Below are 18057 nucleotides of genomic sequence, written 5' to 3'. Positions count from 1 at the left end.
GTATTTATGTGACCATTGCTTATTAGCACCATAGTGTCCAGGAAGTGGATCTCTTGTGTGGACTGGTCCAGGCTGAGGTTGATAGTGGGATGGAAATTGTTGAAGTCAGGGTGGAACTCCTCAAGGGCTTCTTTTCCATGGGTCCAGACAAAGAAGAATTCATCAATGTAGCGCAAGTAGAGTAAGGGCATTAGAGGACGAGAGCTGAGGAAGCGTTGTTCTAACGACAGCCTGAGGAGAACCCAGGAGATCCTGATTTGACTGAAAATCAGCAAGCTCTACAGAAAAACTGAGTGTGAGAAAACTGCTTTAGCCAAAGGACTGGCTGGTAGCGAGTAGTCTGTTATGAAAGAAGTAGAGCCTTTGATCACAGCTGAGCCCTGACTAGGGCTCAGAATTTCCCTAATCAGCAGGCCTCTCAAAGCATCCAAGCTGTCAGCCAGCACACAGAGCTGAAAACAGGGTGAACATGATGTTCTGTGTTTTATTTATTTATTTAGGACAGCAGCTTAGGAGGGAAGGTTATTACAGCTACAGAAGCAGCAGTGGTAGTGGCTCAGGGAATGGAATGGTCAATAAAGTTGCCTGAATGTAGAAGCTGAAAGATGTACATTATTCTAGAGAGGGTACCTGAATGATGCTTCATTTGTATCAAGTGCTGCCTGACGGAACTGATGGAAGAGAAGATCCAAGGTTTAGAGATGATGCAGCTAGACACTATGGTTGAGTTTCGACAGGAATTTCAGGAGACGGAGGAGGCTGAAGGGGAAACTCAAGACTTGCAGATACTAGCTGGACCACATAACTGTGAAGGTAGATTGCTTTTGTGGGCCACCTTCCTCATCCAGCATGTGGCTACGAGAAAAGGGCAGGGGGGGGAAAAAAAAAAAAAAAAAAAAAAAGACAGGCTAGCAAAAGAGAGCAGAGGAATGTGTTTGCTGAGTTGCAAAATGAAGGAGCAAGGTAAGTAGTAACAGAAGAGCAGCTAAGTCCTACAGGAAGAGGGACAGTCAACTAAGATAACCAGAGCTCAGAGCCCCAGGAGGATAGAGAATGACTCACAGAAGATTTCAAATGAGAACAAAAGACAAGATGACTTGCAACCAGAAAGAACAGAAGGAAAAAGGCAGGTCAGAAAATTGCACCTACACCAAGAAAAGAGGGGGTCTATGTGACTGAAGACTCCCTACCAAGAACAGCAAACAGGCCTGTCACTAGAGTTGATCCAGAGAACAGAAGGATGGGCTGACTGCCAGGAGCTAAGATACGGGATGTGGACCTGAGGCTGAAGATCATAATGGGAGCAGGAAAGAATGCAAGTGTCCCTTCACATGGGAGCAAATAATACTATTAGGTTCTCATGGAACACACCAAGGAAGACTATGCCAGGCTGGTGAAGATGATTAAAGAAACAGACGCTCAGGTGATCTTCAGTGGGATTCTACCTGTCCCTAAAGGAGGAAAGCGAAGATGAGACAAGGTTATGATAATCAACAGATGGCTCAGGAAACGGTGCTATAAGGAGGTTGTTTGACCACCAGGAGGCATTCATGGACTGAAGACTGTTCTTATGGGATGGACTCCACCTGAATAGGGAGCATATAGACTTCTGGGATTGAGGCTGGCAAAACTGATTAAAATAACTTTTAACTTGTAATCTGGGGGAGATGGTTGGGAGATGCTCATGTAATCTCGACACCTGATTCTAATATTGAGTGGCAGGAAAATCAAGAGCAGATACAATGTTGGAGAAGGGAACAACAGAAGGTAAGAGACTGGGCAACAAGAAATATAGTGTAATTGGTATTGGCACTAACAGTCAGGTAGGCGATACTGGCAGTAAAATTACTGTACCTAATCGGATGAGGAATTTGGGTGAATCCAAGCAGAAACAATTAAGTTATCTGTACACCAATGCAAGGAACATAGGTAACTAAATGGAGGAAGAATTACTGTTAAGGGAAGTGAAACCAGATATTATAGGGATAACAAACTTGGTGGAATAGCAGCCATGACTGGAGTACAGGTATTAAAGTGTATGTGCCGTTCAGGAAAGACAGAATTAAAGGCAAAGGTGGTGGAGTAGCATTATGTACTAATTACAAAGTAGACTAAAGAAACTAGAAGTGATGAAACGGACAAAAAAAAAGAAAAAAAAAGAAGCATGTTTGGGTCAAAATCACTTTGGGAAAGATAGGTAATGGAGGCCAGCAAGTCCCTGACCCACTAGCAAGACACCTGGAAAAAAAATTCTCTGTTGTCAGAGTCCTTCCCATCTAGTGTTCCATCTCCAGACGTTAAAATATTTACTAATAGCACTCATGGATGGGACATATACCACTGTGGCAGTCTCATCAAACCATCCCATCCATAAATTTAACAAGCTCAGTCTTGAAGCCAGTTAGGATTTTTGCCCCCACTATACTCCTTAAAGGCTGTTCTAGAACTTCACTCCTTTGATGGTAGAAACCTTTGTCTAATTTCAAGCCTAAATTTGTTGATGGCCAGTTTATATCTTTGTTCTTGTGCTAACACTGGCCCTTAACTTAAATAACTCCTCTCTCTCCAGGGTGTTTATACCTCTGATGTATTTATAGAAAGCAATCATATCAGCCTTCATTTCATTAGGTTAAACAAGCCAAGCTCCTTAATTTCCTCTCATAAAGTAGCAAGTATTAGGGGTAGCCGTGTTAGTCTGTATCCACAAAAACAACAAGGAGTCTGGTGGCACCTTAAAGACTAACAGATTATCTAACCCTAATCTGTTAGTCTTTAAGGTGCCACCAGACTCCTTGTTGTTCTCATAAGGTAGGTTTTCCATTCCTCTAATCAGCTGAGTAGCCCTTTTCTGCACTTGTTCCAGTTTGAATTCATCTTTTTTGAACACAGGAGACCAGAATTGCACACACTATTCCAGAGGAGGTCTCACCAGTGCCTTCTACAATGGAAACATCACTTCACTGTCTTTACTGGAAATACTTCGCTGGATGTATCCTAGGATTGCATTAACCTTTTTCATGGCTGCATCACATTGATGGCTCTCAGTGATCAATTATACACCCAAGTCTTTCTCTTCCTCTGTCGCTTCCAACTGATATGTCCCCAGCTCATAGCAAAAATTCTTGTTAGTTCCTAAGTGTATGACCTTGAATTTGTCAGCGATCACATCCAGGAATATCTGGGCCCAGTTGGTATTAGTAACATTTGTGCTCATAGCTGGACCTGGTACATTAAAATCTCCCATAATCACACAATTCCCAGTAATATTTGTGGATAGGGATATCTTTAATTAAATATCCAGATGGGATCCTGGGAGTCTAGCAGACCCCAGGCACTGCCTACAGTGGTATATGTCCCATCCATGAGCGCTATTAGTAAATATTTTAACGTCTGAAGATGGAACACTAGATGGGAAGGACTGACAACGGAGAATTTTTTTCCAGGTGTCTTGCTAGTGGGTCTAGCCCATATGCTCAGGGTCCAACTGATCACCATATTTGGAGTCCGGAAGGAATTTTCCCCAGGTCAGATTGTCAGAGATCGTGGGGGTGGTTTTCGCCTTCCTCTGCAGTGTAGGGCACAGGTCACTTGCTGGTCTGAACTACAGTAAATGGTCGATTCTCTGGTAACTTGAAGTCTTGAAATCAAGACAAACAAAAAGGCAAACTATTTATTTTAATCCTCATTTTCTACTTTTAAAGAAAAGAGGTAAGAATTAAAAGATCAAATGAGGAACAAGAAACAGGCAATCATGGCAGTTAAAGTATGGTTAAATATTAACAAAAGTGGAAGTTTAGGGTTTTTTGAGCCCTTGCCTAAGTGTTTTACATTTCTCTTGCCCTCCAACTGTTAATCATTTGCCTTATATATAAAAAAAAAAACGTTCCTGCATCCATGTCAGACTTCTGAATGGGTATAGCTTCAAATTCTTCTGTCAAAGGATTTAGTCCCGTTAAGAGCAATAAATGGGCACACTGATTTAAAAAAAAAAAAACAAAAAACAAAAAAAAAAAAACACAATTCCCTACCACCAGTCAAAAAATTCACTCCTTCACCAGAAATGTGTGTGTCAAAAACTCACAGATGAATATAGTAGGTGCCAATCACATTAAAGACAACACACAAAACAGCAAGAATACAACCACTACTAAAGCAGTACACATTAAAAGACTTCTGCTCCTGGTAAAAGCTTTAAGTACATGTTTTAGTCCAAGGGTTCTCAACAAAATTTTGGTGGCCTCAGAGTGTGGCCAACTTTTGCTGTGGCCATTCTGACAACTTTTTCTAATACTTAATTAACTTTAGGAAAAACAAATATGTACATATACATGTCCAAATCATTGTAATTTATCTACATAAGGGTGTTTATTTTTATTATTGAGTCTGCAAAAAAACAATGTACAGTTGTCTCTATTCTTTACTGGACCTACACAAAACAGAAACACAAATAAGATGCTTTGAACATTGTCTTTTTTATTGTTGTTTCTTTTGCTTTTTGGTTTTGTTTTTTAAGACTTGCTAGCTATAAGTCTGTGGTGAAAAGTGATATTTGTATGTTTGTTCATAGCACTTTTCATAGCCGACTTGCTCAACCCCGGCAAGGCCGTGAACAAATTAAGCTCTGGATAGGGAGGTGGCTATAGACGCAGCTACGGGGCACTGGGGGAGACAGCAGGTGCCAGAGATGATGGGGTGGGTGAGCTCAGGGCCGGAGCCCACCACCGTACAGCTTGGAAATGGAACCCAAAGCCCTTCACCCTGGGTACAGAGCTGAAGTCACGTGACTGATGCCTGACGCCCACCACTGAAGCCCAACCTTACCACCTCCAGTAACATGGGGAACTCACTGACTGCCTGCTCCTCCAGCTTGCGTCTTCCCAGAGGTGGGCAGGGCTCAACCACTGCTGGTGGCCCCTGGGGAGGACGAACCGCTGCTTTTCCCCTTCCCCCGAAATTGGCTCCCAGAAGGCTCTGGACGCAAGAAAAGCCCCTGGTGGCCGTATGCACCCACAGTGGCTGCATTTGAAAAACGCTGCTTTAGTCAGTGTTCTCTAAAATTAAACTGTGTTTGAAGCCATGTTATCTGGTTCTAGATATTTAAATGAATACTCAAATTATGAGAGCCTTAATTATTATTATTTTTTTTTAAGAAAGATGCGCACACACACACACACACACACACACAAAGAGAAGTAAACTCAAAAATACAACATCTAGAGAGTAACAACTTGAACTCCGAGTTTCAGTTCACTAAAGGCTTTTGTAATGGAGACACTGAAATCTTGGATATTAGTTTATAGTAAAAATGCTAAATCAGCCTTGCATATAGCGAAACATACCTGGAAGGCTTGCTCTGTCAAAAAGCCAGATTTTTCTATTTTGTTTCCAACTTCACCTGTCAGAAGTTACATTGGACCAAAAGTGTACATCTAAAGATGACTCTTCTCAGAACTATACTACTTCTCTCAGAGACCATACTATTTTCAAGTGAATGTGGTTATTAATAGAGATTAGAAAAACAAGCCAGTCTGTGTGTGTGTAAGTCAGTCCCAGGACAGAATTTTCAACCTTTTTATATTTTGCGTTTTAAGCAAAATTATAGTCGTGAAAATCTTAAAGATATTGGATCATCCAATTCTGAAGAGCTCATTCTCTGCATACCACAAATGTGCATTACAAACACTGTGGGGCATTTACCTATTTTTCAGTTCTTCAATTCGTTTCCGTAGCTGTTCATCATCTTTTTCTAGTCGTTTTAATTCTGTTCTCGAACGATTATAATGTGCCTACCAAGAAAATTAGACACATAATATATATTGATTCTTATTTGATTTGGCTTACTTGGTCTTCACAAACAATAAATTAAACACATCTACTATTTTTCTGAAGACAAACACTAATGTCATTTACCATTTTGCAATACTGCAGCAGAAGATTAGAGCTTGAATTTCATGCTAATCATTTTATCAGTTTCTTTTCTAATTATGTTAATGTGCCCCCAATAGCCATCCAGTCTTTAGTACCATTATAAAGGATGTGCACACTATAGTCCTGATCATACAACTGGCTCCATTCAAGTGGAAGCCTCCATGTGGATGAGCTGTTTGACCCTGTGCACCCTCTTGTGGCGGGGATGCCTCTACTCTGCCCTTTATTCTGCCTCTTCTAGGCCTTTTTACAGAGACTCCACACATTTGCTTGTCCATTCACCACTCTGTGAATGGTTAGAAAATAACTCAAAAGTAAAACGGAGAGTCCCAAAAATCTGTCCCAAGGCATTGCTCTTGCCGCAGAGACTGGGAGAAAAAGGGTGCTTTCCTCTAGTCCCTTACAAAAAAAAAAAAAAAAAAAAAAAAAAAAGACTTCTTAGGAGTCACCAACCTGTGGTTTGGCTTGCAGCTGTCCTGCTCAGAGTGGACATCCTAGAATCACCTCCCTCAAACAACTGCTTCAGCTATCTTATTAGAAACCAGCTGTTTGCAGTTCCCTCTCCATGCAAGGTGCATCTGGTTAGCTCATTTAGCAAGCCTGCTCCGGGCTTCAAGTCTCCTGCAGGGAGCTCCCTCACTCTCTCTACTCTCTCACACTGCACTTGCCTTAAGTCACTATGATTTCAGTGGGCCTCCACATAAATGCAGGAGTCCACCTGGGCAGAGCTCAGCACATGACCGGGGCCTTTTTCATAAAAAACAGAAGGGATCAATGTGGTCATCAAGTCTAACCTCCTATATACACAGCCATAGAACTTCCACAAAGTAATTTGAACTACGGCATATGTTTCAGAATATCACCATTAGCATTATAGGATTAGAAAACGTGTTTTTCCACCAACCTCAGCCTCATTGTATGCTTTTCTTTTTGCTTGTACATCAGCTCTCAAACAAACACACTGAGGCTGCAATGCTTGTGCTTCTTCACTTATCTTCTCTAACTTATCTTGGATGGCCTTGTACTTTTCTTCTGCTTCATTTACTTTGACCTTACAACAAAAATATTAATACATGAATTCATGTCATGAAACAAAATATTTTATTTCCACAACTCTTTAAGCCAGGAAAATCTTTTGAGACAAACCTGAAGCCAGCTATTTGAAGTGATTTTTCCCCCAAAATATATTCCACAGGGACATTAGAAGATATGAGTAAGTCAGTCCATGGTTTAAGAAGCGTATAAAAAGTTACCCAATAGTTATCCTTTGAGTTGAAACATTTAATGCAAAGAGTTTGTTTTGTTGTCTGGCAAAATTTACTACATTTGAAGTTACCAAATGTGTGGCTTGTGGGAAAGTAAAAGGATATTTGGCTCTGCACATTTTAACAATATAAACCAGAAACTTTGAAAAAGAGTGTCAAGAGTAGTGTCACAGTCTGACTAACTCCTTTAAGGAGGAACAGGCTCCAGAGCACCTGTGGCTGACTGGCTGCCTCCCAGGATACTGAGTTTATAATTGATATATTTAAGGTTTTCCGTGTTTTACAATGTACCTTAAGACACTGTTTAAAATACTTCTATATTTAATGTGGTTTAAGTTACAAGCTAAGTTTAACAGGAAAGCTCAGTATTAAAATAATAGGTCTGTTGCTGTCATTGAGACTGCTCTCAGTCCTTAAAAAAATTGTATTCATGTCAAAAGAAAAAAAAATGCAGTTCAAAGAAGGCATCAGGGCCATATAAAGGAAAGATAGGAAAAAGCATGTGATAGCTGCCTGGAAAAATCAAGAAAGCATGCAGAGGATAGCTGCCTGAGAACACAAACTGAAAGAGCAAGGAGAGGTGCAGATGAGAGCTGCCTGAGGATCAGTCAGGAAAGGGATTAGCCTGCTGACCTTCCTGAGCTGGAGAGCCAGTGCCAAGAGATTGAAAAGGGCTGAGTTGTTGGACTGTGTTTTGGGCAGAAGAGTCATGAGACTGGTCACTCTCTCGGATAGCCTGGAGAGTGGGGCTCTGGAACAAGGGCAGAAAGGAACTGCTCGTATACTCACAGGTGGGTGGACCTTGAAGTGATATCTCTAGAGAATGGAAAAATCGATGCATCTTTCTGTTTTACTGTGGGAACTGGGAGAACAGTTTTACTATGAGGATTCTAAGAATGAATAAATGATGCCCAGAGATAGGAATCTGAACTAGACAGTGAGAGCTCTCTTTATATGGCTAGACAGAGGGGAAACTGAGATGGGTGCACTGATTGTGCCACAGTGGCCTACTGCAAGAGGGAGCTCCAGGTGGTGGTTGCCTTATTAAAAGTAGCTTCCAAGTCCATCTATCTCCGTTTCCTTTGTTCTTGTGATTTTACAATTTTTTTTAATTTTTATTGTAGGCACAGACGACCGCTACAGAGGACAGTCCATTAAACTGATCGCTGACAAAGGCACAAAGTAAACCATTTCAATTACTGTGATAACAGTATGTCAAAGAGATTAAGCTAATGGCCTATTTTTAAGACTACTGAAATACTCCAACTGAAAAAAGTAACTAAAATCAGCTTCATTTTAAACATGTATATTTGGCTCACATGTAATTTTCAATCAAGAAAAAGTGCTTTGCTAAGTTTGGGGAAAAAAAAAAACTGAAGGATTTTAATGGATTCAAAACCACACACACAGAACAGTAATGTTTTATAGATCCAGTGTGGAACAAGTTCTATGCATATCACCTGAATATCTGATTCACGAGGTCCCTCTCTTAACACATCTGAAAAGGGTGCCATGAAAGGTCCAGTGCCATGAAAGATCAATTTAGTCTCTATATGGCTCAGGGAATTATTTATTTGCAGAATACTTGTGCCTTTCACTAGTGGTCTCCAGCTCTCAAATGGCCAGTGCTGACTTGACATAACACATGACAAATGATAGTCATATTGCTTAATACACTATTGAAAGGCACTCAGATACTACTGTGATAAGCATCGTATAAGAACCTATATATAACAGAATTAAACGTAACCATCATTCAAATACTACTCACTAGTCTATGCAAAATTGGTCATCTCAGTTTGGTTCTCAGTGAGTGATTCCACATCACATAACAATCACACAGATAGTCGTTGAGTGAATCAACGAAACAAAACACCTAGGACTCAGCAAGCACAGAGAACAAACCATCTTCCCATCCTAGAGTTGGTCCCCACTGAACTGGAGGGGTGAACAAGCACTAATCTGACCATGAAGGTTCAGACTGCTAATCAACAGGGCATAAATAAAGACTGCTATTTAGATATGGCTCTTTAGGCTATAACTGGAAGAAACTGAGGAGATAGCTCTGATAATCTACTTAACAGTGGAGAATTATAAATTTAAGCAAACTAATTTCACTGCCTAACTAGAACAAAGAAGCCATATAGTCTGGGAGCAATTCCAAGGGCAAGTTAATGATAGCCAAGTAAGGAAGAAGTCTTTTGACTGGTAAAAATCTACAGAATCAGAATTTCAATGATGCCACCCTTTGTGACATGGCAGGGGAGACTCGCTGTCCACCCACCCACCTTCAAGTATCCTGTTGGTGGAAATTTTGATCAAATGTCATCAGAAATGGGTCGAGAGGAGTGGCATTCGAAAGCCCTTTCTCCCACAAACATAATAGTACCAAACACAACAAACCTAGAACAATTATATAGATATATATTCAAGAAAATGTTTAAAAATGAACTTTTTAAAATTATAATTTAACATATGCGTGTCAAATATGCTGTCCTCACAAAGTTAAATTGTGGCCCTTGACTGACAGTACTGTGTTATCAGTTAATGCTAAGAATATGAAACCTGATTAACTCTTTGAATGATATAAATGACTATAAACAGAAGGAGTTCTTCAAGTTGATTTGCCATCATCAGCAAAAAAGCAGCAGTTCAGTGGTATTGATTATCAGGTTTCAGAGTAGCAGCTGTGTTAGTCTGTATCCGCAAAAAGAAAAGGAGTACTTGTGGCACCTTAGAGACTAACAAATTTATTTGAGCATAAGCTTTCGTGAGCTATAGCTCACTTCATCGGATAATTATCAGCTTTGTTTACTATGAGATTTTACTACATTATGCTTCCAGACTAAATTCAGAATTAACATGTTGTTTAAGACCTACCTGCCATTCGTTTAACTTCTGATCATACTTTTCAGTACGTCCTTCCTCAATGTCAATACTATCTTTGATTGGTTTAATTTCTTTTTCAGTTTCATTCACCTGAAATGTTTAAAAGAAAGACTGAAGTATACATCAGACCAGTGAAGGTAATTTGAAGATAAATTAAATGAACTTCAGTTGAAGAAAAAGATATTCTAACAAGAAAGTTACCACTGCCCAGGCCATTTTATGTTTCAAAGCCTCCAGATTGGTTTGCATTTCACTCACGAACGCAATACTTTTGTACTGCTCCTCTTTCTCAAAATAGTGCTGCCTAAGGTCTTGAAGAAGCTAAAAAAAGTAAAAAGATGTAAATGTTAAATTAGCATAAAGGATTGTTTGTGTAATATGGAATTGTAGAAGGATAATTTTTTAAAAGTTTAAAATGACTCAGATAAATTAATTAAAGCAACCCAGCTAAACTATATTACAAGTTGATAGTTAATTTATGGTGCAACTGCATTTTTTAATGGATAATATCTGTATTTCTTATATTATTTCAGCGTCCGTGTGTAGTAATTAACCACAGTAACTTTTACATACCCCTACTCCTTGTTCTATCTGGTCATGAGTTCTTGACTTAGTTTCCATAATATATGAATAATCAGCTTTCATCTGCTCCAGCTGGGTTGCTTTCATAAAGAACTAAAACCAAAGACGAGAGAGATCGAAACTTCAGCTTTGGTAAAACTGTGTAAAGTGAATTAAGTGGATTTTAACAAACTGTTATAAAATGTGCACCCATCCAATACTCTGAGCACCCCAAACAGTCTTATAAAAGATAAAGCCAATGCATCAGACACTGCAGATCACATAAAATCAAATAACCCAGCAACAACATAACAAATAACAGAGCTACAATAAGTACTTAACCTCCTTATACAATTCCCCATAGTCCCACATCACCATTATCCAGACCTACCAATAGCCATTTCCTCACAGGCCAGGGAGTAAAAGTAAGCTTTGCAACGTGCTTTGAAGGCTGTCAAATTCAGACAATTAATTTTTTTTTCCCCCAAAATTATTTTTCAAATGCCATTGGTAAACTCTTTACACAAATTTGAAACAAATATATTCCCATTTACATCATATTTTTCTGAATATAACTCTGCTTTCATTGGATTGCATGCAACAACCTCACAGATGTTTTAAAAATTAAAAATGACTGAACAGGAACTGTATTTTATAATATTTTATTTAAATGCCATTGATCTTGATTAGCTTACCTTGTATTTGTCACCTTCATTTTTAGACTGTAAGAAGTGCTTGCTCATCTCTTGGGTTAAAACAGACACAGGATTATCTACCTGTAACACCACATTTACAAACAATAGAAGTATTTTAAACTGAGTTAATATTAATGAAACAGACCTCATTTCCCATTTCTGTCTCTATTTTTCCTACATTCCTCTATCAACTTGACTAAGTCATGACCTGGATGAGCCACATCTCAAGGAGAGACATTAGTCCAGTCTTCTTGTTCATTAAACTGACTGCTGAGTCTTCCAAGAAGGCACACACTAAGGCAAAAGAGAGGTACACCATGGGAGTAGTGTTTACGACGTGAACACTGGCTACTATAACATGAAATGAAAGTAAATATATATATGTGGGGAGGGGGATGGAGGAAGTATGGTTTGGTATGGTTAAATAGACCACTGAACAGCTAGAGAGTGTCATGATTCTCTCCACGATTGATCTGGAATCAATTCTATATGAGTGAAATAAAGATAACACTCCATCTTCAGTTCCATAAACCATTCAGCACATCCCAAAAAATTATACTTAGCATGGAAATTCCAATAGAATCAGTACAATATTTACATTAAGTTGTAACATACTAAAGATTTTCTCTGCATATGTGTTACTGTAACACATTTTATAGGGCTGTGCATAGTAGTACATATTGTTCTTCACTGAATCACTTAACAGGAAGAAAACTAACCAAATAGGTCTCTGCTAGAACAGGTTGATCTATAGACCCTCTACAGAAAGTGAGTAACATAAGATACTATAACGATCTCCAAGTACAGTAGAACCTCAGAGTTACCAACACCTCAGGAATGGAGGTTGTTCACAACTCTGAACAAAACGTTATGGTTGTTCTTTCAAAAGTTTACAACTGAATATTGACTTAATACAGCTTTGAAACTTTACCATGCAGAAGAAAAATGCTGCTTTCCTTTTATTTAACACATCACTGTACTGTATTTGCTTATTTTTTGGTCTCTGTTACTGCCTGATTGCGTACTTCAGGTTCTAAATGAGGTGTGTGGTTGACTGATCAGTTCACACCTCTGGTGTTCGTAATTCTGAGGTTCTACTGTATGGATGAAACAACAGGCATCAATACATAAACTGGGAATTCCCAGAACAGCATGACAATTCCAAACATTAGGTCACATCTGGTTTGCTTATTTGGTTTATCCAACCTCTATAGCAAATTCATATCCTGCAGAATATAAATTTTCTGTTTTTCCTTTTCAAACCTGAATTCCTAGCTACTGCCTGTAAAGATAACCTTTTGAATGCAACTGATGCAGCACTGTGTTAGTATGAAAGAACTAGTGCCCTTGTTCATCAAAATGCAGCATGCTTTATCAAAAATGTTCAGTTTGCCTCTACAAGTAACATAAAACTCTAATGAATATTTCAGCAATTACCTGTATATTAAAGTGATCCAGTATTGCAGTAAGTTCTTCTTTTTTAGAAGAAATTAACGTCCCTGAAGAAAAAGAAAAAACCTGTATCACAGTTTATATCCAAAATCATAGATAAGTACAAAAGATGTATAGCTTGATATACTGTGACTGAATGCACCACTGTATTCACACTTTACACACTATTCTAATAATCTTTGTACAAAATATACATTGTGAGGTAACACTTGAAAACTAGTAGCTCACTGGTCAACGATATGATAGTGAAATGTATGCAGCAACATTATTTAAAGTTATTAACATAACATTATGCGAAGTTATTAACAAACTGCAATTATGACTGAAATATGTTTACGAGACAAATCTGGGGAGTGGCTAAACCAGTTTCTCAAAGACAAAGGACAAGTTGATGCCTCTAGCCAGGTATCAAAGTTGATTGGCAATAACCTGTCAAGTGACCATTCTTTGGCAACACGGGGTGAACCAACCTGTCACTAGTCAGAATGTGACAAATACTACTTAGTATTTCTTAATTAATTGTAAGAATATGGCTAATAATTTTGCAGTACTGTTAAGTCAGAATACAAAAATGCAAATATGCTACTAGAAAGGTATTAAGCTTTACTTTTTAAAATAATGGAAGTTACATTTTTTGTTTATTCATTTTATTATTCAAGCATCTTTCTCTCTCTCAGAATCAGTATAGAAAAACTATCTAACTCTGTCATACCCTTTTGAATTTTCACTAGCTTACAAGAAATACCTAATCCTCCACAAACATATGAAAGACAGTAATGAAAATATTTTTTTCAAATGCTTTAAAACTGAAAATGAAGTATTGCCAAACCTGTTTTGCTTTTCAGTTTATAACTTCGACTTCCATCCATGCTTATGTGTTGAGTCACAATAATAGAACTACCATACACTTCTGGTTTAAATGCATCTTTACCTCGGTTTCTTAATGTTATTGAAACATCTGCGGAACTAAAATAAACATTAACTTAAAATATCTGAGTTTGAATCATTCAAAATAAAGAATTAGACTTTCCACCAATAGATTTTCAATTTCTTTTTAGGCCACAACCAAAAGTTAGTTGGGTATGTTTCATCCTAATTGTAGGTCAACAGAGAACTACCGTGGCACTGTGTTTGCATAGGAGAGTTTGAGCTCCAAAGCAGAAATTTCTATAGGCCAAACTGAGATGCATGCCCAGAGCTGTCTGAGCTATGTGTCTGGATCTAACCATGATACTAGACCTTTAACTTTTATGGGCACTCAGCTATAGTACCATGTAAAACATAACGTTAAAAAAGATGTTAAGTAGTATGTTAACAGAAAGTTTAAATCTATCTGAAAGGCTAGGATGTAGACTGGCTGTGCTGCAACAATTTTAGATGCTCTAATATTAGAGCAAAAGGCATTCCATTGTCTCTGGTCAACTCAGTGAAAAAGTAATAAATCAAATAGATAACTGAATTAGTACATAAGTCAACTTTCTACTTTGGGGCTGAGAGGAACATTAACAAACAGCTCTGGGTATCGGACAACCCATTCCAGACAAAAAGAAGGTTGCCACGGCAGAAGGGGATAAATAGGCTGCTCGAAGTAAAGGAAAGAGTTTAAAGAAAGTTCAGCACTTATGGGCATTCTTTAAAATATTTAAGTTATCTTAGAATTGACTACTGAGAGGAAAGGAAGTTTCTATTTATATAGCAGTTAAAGACTGACTAAATTTCAAATTAATTTAAAAAATTTAGTCATTTCAGATATCACACCGAAGTCCAACCTATTAATTTTTATTATTTTAAAACCACACATTTCTATATTGTTAAAAATGTTTCTCATCCTATAAAAGGCCCAATAAAGCAAAAAGGAAAACTAAGGATTTTGTAACTCAATGGACTAAACTAACTTTATCAAACTAACAGCCCACCTCAAACAAATAAATACACAGTTTCGCTTACGTCTCTCCATCTTTCACAAATACTTTCAAAGAGGATCCTCTGTTAGTTGTGGTAGCTTTTCCCCCAAGCCCAACAATAAGAGCAGTTAATACAGCACTCTTCCCACCTGAAAAAGCAAACAAGCAATCTTTTTATAAAACAGTACTATCTTCTATTTATACAATTCAATTACAGTGTATATAATTTTAGCCAAACCTGTACACATCTAAGTCAGACTAATAAACTGAAAATAGACTAAGAATATCTATTGTAAAATATATGATAGGCGCATACACCAACCATTCCAATGTTGGCAAAATATTACCACTTTTCCAGTTTTTATTCCACAAAAAACTTTCTTAGTTCAATGTATTCGAACTGAGTTGAAAAGAATATCCCTAATTTTGTCTCCTAATATGAACAAGTATAGGTCAAGTAGTTCATGTCCAAATTTGAGAAGTAATAATAGTGTTTGTGCATTTTGTTTTTTCAAGGACAGATTTTACAGAACAAAAAATTCAAAGATCACCATTTTAAGTATGAAAATAATAAGTTTCTCCAGTGTCCGCAATCCAAACATTGCAGTGCTACACTAGGACAGAACACACAAAGAACAAAAGTGATTAGAAATGCAAGCCAAGGTGACTAGTTATTTTTCTATGTATTGATTGTCCAAGCAGGTGAAATGCACAAGAAAAATTTAAATTTGTTTGTTTTACCTAACACACTTTAAATTGTGAATAAAGGACAGATAAACTTATTAAAAACCGGATTTGAAAAAACCCCAAACAAAACAAGAAGTCATGCATTTTAGCCCCTTGAAGGTAACAATGCGTTTAACAAGAGTTATTTTCCAGAACTTGAATGTGCAAGAGTTCAGTTCATACTGACTTTTTACCTCTATAATCACAAAATAATTTTCAGAGAACAAGAATTAAGACAAATCATGCACCAGATAAAGTTCTCAACTTTTGTACATTTTGGATCTATTCTGAAAGTAGTGGGTCTACCAGTTGCGTAGTATTTTTCTTTTGGACTTCTTGGTTTCTTGTCTTATCAGAATTCTGTTCTCCACTTGAAGAATATTTATTTTATACATATATAAACACTTGTTTTGGGGCATACTTTACAGATTTTTATAATGAACTTCCATAGACTCATAGAATCATAGGATTGGAAGGGACCTTGAGAGCTCATCTAGTCCAGCGCCCTGCACTCATGGCAGGACTAAGGATTATCTAGATCACCCTAACCGGTGTTTGTCTAATCCGCTCTTAAAAATATCCAATTATGGAGATTCCACAACTTCCCTAGGCAATTTAGTCCAGTGCTTAATTACCCTGACAGTTAGGAAGTTTTTTTTCCTAATTCCAACCTAAACCGCCCCAGCTGCAATTTAAGCCCATTGTTTCTAGTTACGTCCTCAGAGGTTAAGGAGAATAATTTTTCTCCCTCCTTCTTGTAACAACCTTTTATGTGCTTGAAAACTTATGTCCCTCTCAGTCTTCTCTTCTCAAAACTAAACAAACCCAGTTTTTTCAATCTTCCCTCATAGGTCATGCTTTCTAGATCTTTAATCATTTTTGTTGCTCTTCTCTGGACTTTCTCCAATTTGTCCATATCTTTCCTGAAATGTGGCGCCTAGAACTGGACACAGTACTCTAGTTGAGGCCTAATCAGCGTGGAGTAGAGCGGAAGAATTACTTCTCGTGCCTTGGTTACAACACTCCTGCTATTACATCCCAGAATTATGTTTGCTTTTTTTGCTACAGTGGTACATTCTTGATTCATATTTAGCTTGTGGTCCACTATGATCCCCAGATCCCTTTCTAAAGTACTCCTTCCTAGGCCATGATTCCCCATTTTGTACGTGTGCAACTGAGTGGTCCTTCCTAAGTGGAGTACTTCACATTTGTCCTTATTAAATTTCATCCTATTTACTTCAGATCATTTCTCCAGATCATTTTGAATTATAATCCTATCCTCCAAAGCACTTGCAACCTCTCCCAGTTTGGTACTGTCTGCAAACTTTATACGCGTACTCTCTCTGACATTATCTAAATCATTGATGAAGATATTGAACAGAACCAGACCCAAAACTGATCACTTCAGGACCCCACTCATTACGCCCTTCCAGAATGACTGTGAACCACTGGTAACTACTCTCTTTTCCAACCAGTTATGCACCCACCTTATAGTAGCTCCATCTAGGTTGCATTTCCTTTGTTTGTTTATGAGAAGGTCATGAGAGACGGTATCAAAAGCCTTACTAAAATCAAGATATACCACATCTACCGCTTCCCCCCATATTGTCCTTATTTTCCTTTTTATAGATGGCACTATATTTGCCCTTTTCCAGTCCTCTGCAATCTCTCTTGATTTCCATGACTTTTCGAAGATAATCGCTAATGGTTTAGATATCTCCTCAGTCAGCTCCTTGAGCTTTCTAGGATTATTTCATCAGTTGAGAACATTTTGAGTGGTAATTATGGCCTAAGTATGCTTGGAAGGATTAGATTTTTATAGGTAAATATTGATAAATGTCAAATTCATTGTATGCATACAAACAGACGAAAACATACTTCCATCAATAATAATCAAAATTTACAGGCAAAGAAAGAAAAATGCTACTTGAGAACTTAGTATATTTTGATATACGATGTTGACAATTTGTATTTTCATGGTTATAAAGCTTGAACTTTGAGTCTTAACCCCTGTTGGTTGTCTGATCTCCCCTCCATTGTCTTATCCCGCAGTATCCTACAACTGAAAATTTAAGTAAATAAAAATTGAAAAAATGATTAAAACTCAGTTTTGTGCAACTGTAACAATTTTAAATCGATAAAAATTAAAAATGCTGAAAAATATTATCCATCAAAATTATATATTGTTTAAAAAAAAATCATTCTGCCAAGCCTAGTGCTAAGTTAAAGAAATGGAAGCATGTCCTCTGGAATGATGGTCGAAGCATGAAGGGACAAAAACGTTTAGCATACGTAGCACATAAATACCTTGCAGCACTGACTACAACAGTGCCATGCTAATAATGCCCGTTCTCACTTTCAGGTGACTTTGTAAATAAGAGGCAGACAGCATTATCTCCTGTAAATGTAAACAAGCTTGTTTGTCTTCGTGATTGGCTGAACATGAAGTAGGACTGAATAGACTTGTAGGCTCTACAATTTTAGATTTTTTTTTGTTTTTGAGTGCAGTAACATAACAAACAAAAAAAAAAATCTAGCTTTTTAAGTTTCACTTTCAAGAGAAAGGCATTGCACTACAGCAGAGGTGGGCAAACTATGGCCCACGGGGCACATTTGGCCCGCAGAACCCTCCTGCCC

At 37.9% G+C, this 18057-nt stretch overlaps 1 protein-coding gene across 8 annotated transcripts in view; it reads right to left on the bottom strand.

Annotated features, from left to right (window-relative positions):
* The window catches only part of SMC6 (structural maintenance of chromosomes 6), a 98258-nt gene that overhangs the window by 71718 nt on the left and 8483 nt on the right, over positions 1-18057 (bottom strand). For all 8 annotated transcript variants that reach the window (XR_005291761.2, XR_006279738.1, XR_006279737.1 and 5 more), the window contains exons 4-12: positions 14738-14843; positions 13620-13756; positions 12776-12837; positions 11339-11419; positions 10656-10757; positions 10284-10403; positions 10074-10172; positions 6833-6979; positions 5698-5786 (exon numbers count right to left, since the gene is read on the bottom strand). Coding sequence is in view for 5 of the 8 variants with exons in the window: in XM_038394147.2 (XP_038250075.1) it covers positions 5698-5786; positions 6833-6979; positions 10074-10172; positions 10284-10403; positions 10656-10757; positions 11339-11419; positions 12776-12837; positions 13620-13756; positions 14738-14843 (943 nt within the window). In the remaining 3 variants the exon portion in view is untranslated. The remainder of the gene's footprint in view (positions 1-5697; positions 5787-6832; positions 6980-10073; positions 10173-10283; positions 10404-10655; positions 10758-11338; positions 11420-12775; positions 12838-13619; positions 13757-14737; positions 14844-18057) is intronic.

The sequence above is a fragment of the Dermochelys coriacea genome, chromosome 3 (genome assembly GCF_009764565.3).
Source record: "Dermochelys coriacea isolate rDerCor1 chromosome 3, rDerCor1.pri.v4, whole genome shotgun sequence".
NCBI classification, from domain to species: Eukaryota; Metazoa; Chordata; order Testudines; family Dermochelyidae; genus Dermochelys; species Dermochelys coriacea.
Note: the sequence above shows the minus strand (reverse complement) of the source record. Positions and strands in the feature narration are given on the sequence as shown.